General features: G+C 43.2%; 1 protein-coding gene across 4 annotated transcripts in view; it reads left to right on the forward strand.

The window, feature by feature from the left end:
- The window catches only part of LOC106610489 (catenin delta-1), a 40,043-nt gene extending 35,251 nt beyond the window's left edge, over positions 1-4,792 (forward strand). For 2 of the 4 annotated variants that reach the window (XM_045722994.1, XM_045722995.1), the window contains 4 exons: positions 1,083-1,130; positions 1,211-1,293; positions 1,687-1,741; positions 2,297-4,792. In XM_045722994.1, coding sequence (XP_045578950.1) covers positions 1,083-1,130; positions 1,211-1,293; positions 1,687-1,741; positions 2,297-2,358 — 248 coding nt within the window. In that variant the 3' untranslated portion in view covers positions 2,359-4,792. Of the gene's footprint in view, positions 1-1,082; positions 1,131-1,210; positions 1,294-1,686; positions 1,782-2,296 lie in introns of all 4 variants that reach the window. The other 2 variants (XM_045722996.1, XM_045722998.1) reach the window with 2 other exon arrangements.
- The last annotated feature ends 3,317 nt before the right edge of the window (positions 4,793-8,109 follow it).

Consider the following 8,109-nt stretch of genomic DNA (forward strand, 5'->3'; position numbering starts at 1 on the left):
AATCTAATGACACAACCCCCACCCCACCACCAATCTAATGACACAACCCCCACCCCACCACCAATCTAATGTTACAACCCCCACCCCACCACCAATCTAATGTTACAACCCCCACCCCACCACCAATCTAATGACACAACCCCCACCCCACCACCAATCTAATGACACAACCCCCACCCCACCACCAATCTAATGACACAACCCCCACCCCACCACCAATCTAATGACACAACCCCCACCCCACCACCAATCTAATGACACAACCCCCACCCCACCACCAATCTAATGACACAACCCCCACCCCACCACCAATCTAATGACACAACCCCTTCACCCCACCACCAATCTAATGACACAACCCCCACCCCACCACCAATCTAATGTTACAACCCCCACCCCACCACCAATCTAATGTTACAACCCCAACCCCACCACCAATCTAATGACACAACCCCCACCCCACCATAATCTACCCCAGCTGCTTCCACCCCACCACCAATCCTAATGTTATCTACCACCAATCTAATGTACACCCCACCACCAATCTAATGCTTACAACCCCCACCACCAATCTAATGACACAACCCCCCACCAATCTAATGACACAACCCCACCCCACCACCAATCTAATGACACAACCCCCACCACCAATCTAATGACACAACCCCCACCCCACCACCAATCTAATGACACAACCCTGAAATTTGTCAATTTTGATTTTTACATCAACCTTTTAGTCATTACATTTTCATCTCTCTGATAAATACATTTACACAATAAAATGATAACATTTCTCAGAGTTTGTATATTCTCCCAATCTGTACTCTTAATTAAAACCAAAAGCTGTATTTGTTTATGTGGGGACCCCAGTCACCTCACTACAATCCCCGACCACTGGCCTATACCCACACACTATGACCCACACACTATGACCCACACACTATGACCCACACCCTATGACCCACACCCTATGACCCACACACCACCCTATGACCCACACCCTATGACCCACACACTCTGACCCACACACTATGACCTACACACTAGCTGTCTCTCATCCTGTGACTGTGTTTGTTTGTCAGGAGGAGGAGACAAGAGAGACATGATTCCACTAAATGATATGGGACCAGGTATGTCTGTGCACACACACACCTACACACACACACACACGCCTACACACAGTTGTTAACAGGCCTTGGCTGTCTTCCAGATGCCTACTCCACACTGGACCAGAGGGGGAGGAAGAACACTCTGGATGGAACACTCGAGCCTGCTGACAAAGACACAGCACAGGTACACACACACACACACACACACACACACACACACACACAGAGCATGTTCTCGCATGTCTCACTACGGTGGTTAGCTTCTTTTCTCACTTAACTTCTGACACTAACCCACTTTATCAACACTCTCTCTTCCCCTCTGTCTCTCTTCCTCTCTCTCTTCCCCTCTCTCTCTCTCTCTTCCTCTCTCTCGTCCCCCCCTCTCTCTCTCTCGTCCCCCCTCTCTCTATTATCTGATTCTTCTGGTTTCATATTGTTCGTTCTGAACACACCCTTCTCTCTTTCTCTTTTTTCTCTCACTCTGCTTTAACCCACCACCTTTCTTCCCCTCTTCTCCCTCCCCCTTCTCTCCCCCCTTCTCTCTTCCTGTCCTCCCCCTTCTCTTCCCCCCTCTCAGGGAGGGCTGTATGAGGAGAGGCGGGACTCTGTTCCTCTCATGGACTCTTATGACGGTTAGGCCACACCCCCTCACACACTGCATGTGAGCGCATGGTATGTGTGTCCACCGACTGAACACCTGCCTCTCTCACTAAACCGCATGGCCTGACTAACCTCTCTCTCTCTCTCTCCATTGTATTGGTGTTTTTCTTGCTCCCTCTGCTGGGGATTTGTATATTTGATGTAGTATGTTGTTGATCTTGTGTCTTGATGTTTGTTTCATTGTTTCATGTCTGTATACATATGGAATTCTGTCTTGTGTGTGTTTGATCTCTTTTCAAGCGTCTGTGTGTGTTCATGTTGTCTGTGTGTCTCATGTATTGATTGGTAATGTTTAGGCTGTGTGTGTTCATGTTGTCTTTCATTTTAATTTTTTCTGTGTGTCTCATGTATTGATTGGTAATGTTTAGGCTGTGACCGATATTGTCTTCACTAGCAGGCTCTGTGTCCTCTCAATCCTCTAAGTTTATATGGCTGGTTTATGAGTTGCACTCTTACAACAAATATTGCACATGGTAGTAACCCTTCTCTCTGTCTCTGTCTCTCTCTCTGTCCTGGTGTTCCCACAGAGAAACTGATAGTGTGCATCACTAGAAGAGAGCAGCCTCTACCGGCCTACTGCCCCTGCTGAACCTCTGGACACTCACTGAGGGACCACTGACTCCACTAGGACTGGACTCGCTCTCCTTCTGTCTCTCTCTTTTCTTTCTCTTTTTCCTCTCTCTATCTTTCAATTTCTTAATCTTCTTTCCCTCTTATCTCTCGGGTTCTGTGACATAAGCCACTTGCATGACCTTCAGCCTTCCTCACCTCCCTAGCTTTCCCTCATTCCTCTATTCAGACAGACTTTTAGCCACTAAAGGAACACTATGGACTCCTGACATCCTCCTGACATCCCTCTTCTACCTGTCCACACTACTATGACTGACATCCTCCTGACATCCCTCTTCTACCTGTCCACACTACTATGACATAAACCACTTCTAATTTACTAACTCCTCCCACCACAATAGGGACAGTTGTGACTTCATCTGGGAACTGGGAACGTTCACCACCACAGTAGCAAAGCTAATCAAAAGGGAACTGTTGGAATGGGATTCAAACTGTAACTGAACTTAAACTGACAAACCCCCTTTTTTACTGGAATGGTTAACTGCATTTCTAGAAGTGATTGTGAAGATTTCCGGTCAATGTTTTTTTTCTTTTCTTGTGATAACTAATTACCACTTAACTTCTGTTTCCCAACAAAGAATCAATGTTTGTTGATCTACTGCCGGTGTTGCTTTGGTCTTTGTTTGAAGTGTGATTGCCGAGTTGTGGTTCTGACTACACTGATGAACAGGTGCCAAACTACACACCACTATTGCAGTAACTTTCTACTACAGTCTTTCTGAACACTACTTCTCTTCTCAGAGCCATCTGTTGTGATGTTATAGTGTATATGACATCATTGGGTGATGTCAGACAGGCACTGGTGTGCCATTGGGCAGTGTTGTGGCAAAGGATTGTGGGAAAGTAAGTAGCTTGACGACCACTTTAACATTTTACACATGGGTCTTGCGTCACAGAACATTGTTGATAGTCTGTTCTGCAGAGTATATTTCTATGATTTTCAGCCGTGTATAATAGACCAGTGAACCGTTTTGGCTCTATTCAATACATTTCTATCTGTGTGGCTCTTTAGCTCATTGTTATACCCCCTTTCTCAACTCCCTCTGGTTCTAATGGTTCTCCTGAAGCTATGGGAGAAACCACAGATTTGATTGTTGATCCAGTGACTGCATTTCTTTCAATCTGCAAATCTCTATATATATATGAATGTTAAATATGTGATCGCCTTCAACTACGTCTGTGTGGCTTAGGCTAACTGGAGTGCCTCGTTCGTTGATTGGTGTTTTTAAGGTGGGATGGAGGTTTGCCCTGGGGATATCATTCACTAGCAGCAACATTCCAGAACATTGCATCCAAATGGAATGTTTAGAACAGTTTTATTTTTTGTGTTCCGCATAATAACACAATGGAATGTATAGAGTTGATATGATTGATGCTCTGCATATGGAACAGAGAGAACCATTCTAGTGCCATACATTCCTCATCAGACTGGAGTGTTCCAGCCTACTGAACCTATGCCTGGGTGTCCATCTACCCTGCTGGCCTGGCTGGTGTCCATGGAGACCACAGAACACTAAGAGGGAGAGGACACATTTAGCTGGTTGTTTTCCCCCAGACAGAGTTCCTTTAGTACCGTAGACAGCATTATTATTCTCAGTGCAGAGTAAGATGTAGATATTTTCTGAGTAGATTAAAGCACTAGGGGTAAAAGCGGTTCTTGGTTCCTTTGATTATTTTCATGCCAATCCAACACTACAAATGGTCAGTCTCAGAAAAATGTAAATAGTTGTCTTGTAACCAGATATAGACCTAGAATTGATACAGGAAATTATGTGGGAGTGGAATCCAATGGGAATGTGGGACTAAAGAGGGGCGGAGCATAAAATTAAATTAGCAAGATTTGAATGAGTGCAAAGACCAGATTGATTCTAGTTGCTATTTTAAAAAATAATTGAAAAAAAGCAAATGTAACTATATACAAGATAAATATTTGTTAATTGTAATGGTTTTATGTATTTTTCTTTTTATATTTTATGATTTGGGTTTATTCGTCTTGCAGGTATTGTGGGTGAACACATATGCAATCGGTTTATTTTTTAATTGAGAAACATTTATGGTTTATATATTTTAAGTAAAGATAAAACAAGCAAAACACAATGTAAAATCAATATTACGTTCCACATGGTCCCCTATTCCCAATATAGTACACTACTAAATGGCCTGATATGGCTATGGGTGAAAAGTAGTTAACTATATAGGGGGGCCATTTAGGAGACAGTCCAACTCTCAATTTCTGTCATCAGTTTATTATTGGAACGCTGATCTAAAATGTGATTCTGGGTGAAAACCTTAATCTCTAATTCTATGCCTTGGCTCTTAATGTTGCACATTTCTCTCATGAATGGAATTTGTAACAAGCAATACGGTTTATAATTAAAAAGTGCTTTTTTCAACACTGGCCTTGACTTTTTCTCTCTAGCTCTGTGTGATTTGAGAAATGCATGTGTTATAGTAAATGTTAGTTGTTCTCGCTGTACAGTTGTACTCTTCATAAACACAAACATAAGTCATCATACGGTGTCATGCAGTGCTGAGACGCTGAAATCAATGGGTGAAGTAACGCACGCCTCTGATTGGCTAAAGTCAACAGAATACTTTCCAACATTGAATAGAATTTTTCAACAGGTTTGCAATTGATCACATCAAATGGCTCTGCCGCTGGCTGCGGAACAACAGAAGTTGATGATCAACGACGAGCCGAAATGACCCCATGATTCGATTATGCAGTTGATCCCATCTCTGCTTTTCCCACGTTAACTACGCATGCGCACGCACGATCGCCCCTCGCGATTTTGACGTTGAGAATTCCTTTCTGAAGTGTGACGTCAGTCCGTGCATTTGGCCACATTGTGGGAATCGATCAACTAGGGAATATGTCAACATTAACTATTTAAAACAAATTGGATGGCGATATACAGATTTTTGACAAAGCAAGCCAATAGACAAGAAAAAGCCCTGACTGGCATCGAAAAGGTAAGCATGTGCATTAGCTAGCCGTCCAGCTAACGTTAGCTAACACATTTAGCTAACGTCACCAGACTTTCGTTTCCAGTTCCTCCCCCCAGCACGAGTGTGCTGAAAAGTATACAAATGGAACTAATTAGATAGGAAAGCTGTACCACACTTGCAGTTATTTGAAAACTAAATGAATGTGCACTAATGCAACACATTAACATTTGTGTTTTTGATTGTAAGCCTATTGTCAGTGTGTCTTATTGATAAGTGGAGGTCGTCCACAACACGCTTTGAATTGCATGGCTCTTGCAAGCGTTCTAACGAACAAGCTGTCTTTTCTAGCAAAAGCACTGACTAACACGTGATACGACTGGCTGAACTTTTTTCTTCTAGTCATGGAACGAATGTGTTCACAAATACATGACAATTGGCAGGTTTTCACGGAGTCCCAAATGTAAAGTACTAGCCACTCACCCCAGTGGTGTGTATTTATGGATGCCAAGGAAGCCAGGATTACCCCAAAAATGTGCCAAGAAAAATTAAATAAACATTTTCGTATTTCTGTGTTTTCATAATGTTCTTTCAATTCGCAAGAGGCTTGTATATGACAGGAGAAACATCAGCATTAACACCCTTTCTTCGTGTGGCCATTATCTGATTGTCTGGTCCAAACGTTACATTGTTGCTTCCCGTACATCTCCAACCAACTTCACACCTTACTTTTCCCCAGTCTTCTCCAACACACATTTTTGAGACATGTGTGAAAATCGTTTTACCAATATTTCACTTCGGTCAAATCTGTATCCTCAGATCAATCTGCAGTCATTTAAATCTCTCCCTAATTTTTCCCTACATCCCTTTCTTTTCTGTCCTCAAACCCCACAACTCCATCCCTCTCTCCTGCTACCCCCCCTTTCCCCACATCCATTTTCCCTCTGTCTCCCCTCCACCACTCTATCCCCCTCTCCACTTCCTACCGCAACCCATGAGCCTCTCTCTCAGGTGAGGCCAGGAAGAGGAGAGCATGTGGAGGTACCGTCTGCCTGGCTATGAGTTGAGGCTCCTAGAGGAACTACAACAAGCACAACAGTCTCTACTGTGATACCCTGTTACAGACTGATTGAGTGATAGACTACAGTCTACTGTATACCCTGTTACAGACTTGGTTATTCTTGTGTTGTGGGGTGGGATATCTTTTAATCCCCTCTGCTCATGTTGCCCTCCAGCGCCATTCACTTTCCTACCGCTCAGCTAAAAACCACTCCTGCTCTCACAGAAAAAAAAACTACCGCTCCAAATTCGTTCCATTGTTAAAAATCACAATTTAACCAACGTCCATCTATTTTTGTGACTACCTGACCTACCAATTGTTTTTATATTGACCAAACCATTGTTTAAATGAAGTATTTGAATAAACATTTCAAATAGGCTACATATCATCTAAACACTCTAAATGGGTCAGGAGCCGGACCGGGGAGCCTAGAGATAATTTGGGCTATTTTATTTCAATATAGCCTAATAGAAATACATTGTGAAGCATTTGCGGTGTGACACAATAGGCTGGTGTGGACATAAAGCATTTTAATCAACATTTTATTGTATTAAATAATTATAGTCCATAAATTGTTGCATATCGGATGTGAATTACTTAGAATTAAATACAAATAAATATAACTGACTTATTAAGCTTTTAAATGTTGGTTTGGCCGTATGTGGCTTCAGGCTCATGCGATGGTGCCTGAAGCAGACCAGAGTGAACATCCTCTCCACACCTGCAGCCACTGGGGATGATAAAGCACCCTTTTGTCCACTCTTACCAGGCTGACAGAGTTTTTTATACATTTTTCTATTAGGCTTAATGGTTTTTAGGCAAAATAACCAATCAAAATGAAACTCTTTGAGGTGTTCCCCTATTGGCCAAAATCAGCTATGGCCTATTTACAAAAAATCTATTTATTTTCACATGCCCAATACCAAGTGTGTTACCCAATTTCAACCCTTACCCAACATATTTTTTTATAAATACTTCACTCGCCTATTCTTCCCACCTTTCCTTTCTGTTAGCATGTGCACATAGTAATACACCATCATGCTTTCAGGATATGTGTCTTTTCAGATTTCCACAATGATTCTTTAGTTGTGGACAGACTCATCCTCTCCCTCTCTCTCTTGGTCTTCTAGTCACCTTGCTTTGCACCTGTGTGTTTTATCAGTTTCTTTATACAATTTTAGTAACTTCATGACTACTAAAGCAGGGGCTATAATGACAATAATGACATGATGAAAGTACCAAATGATTGATGTAAGTTAAGGGAGACATAATGGGTTTAGAGTTGGATTAAGGGATCAATCAAATCCAACTGCCATTCTTCCTTCCTTCCACTGCCCTTATTTCAAACCTAAACCCCATTAGGCCTACATCATCGTTTCCTAACCTGGATTATAAATGTAGCTAATATTCATTTCTCTCTTCCCTCAGGTTTGTCAGTCCCGGCCCACAGCTGCTCCTGCTCCTGAGCCCTCCTGTCCAAGGCCCTGTCCAGCCAGTCATCCCCCTCCCGGCTGGCCAGAGATCCACTCAAGCTCCAGGCTGTAAGGCCCAGCCCTGCTGAAGCTGGTGGATCTCCTGTACTCCCCGGAGAGCTGAGGGGGCACCATGGCAAGTTATGTCTGTAAGCTGGGCATAGGCCGCTTGGTGGAGGGTTGGAAGGACCGGGGGGGGGGGGAGGGGGGGAGGGGGGGTGCAGTCTTAGAG

Source organism: Salmo salar, chromosome ssa08, assembly GCF_905237065.1.
Source record: "Salmo salar chromosome ssa08, Ssal_v3.1, whole genome shotgun sequence".
Lineage (NCBI taxonomy): Eukaryota > Metazoa > Chordata > Actinopteri > Salmoniformes > Salmonidae > Salmo > Salmo salar.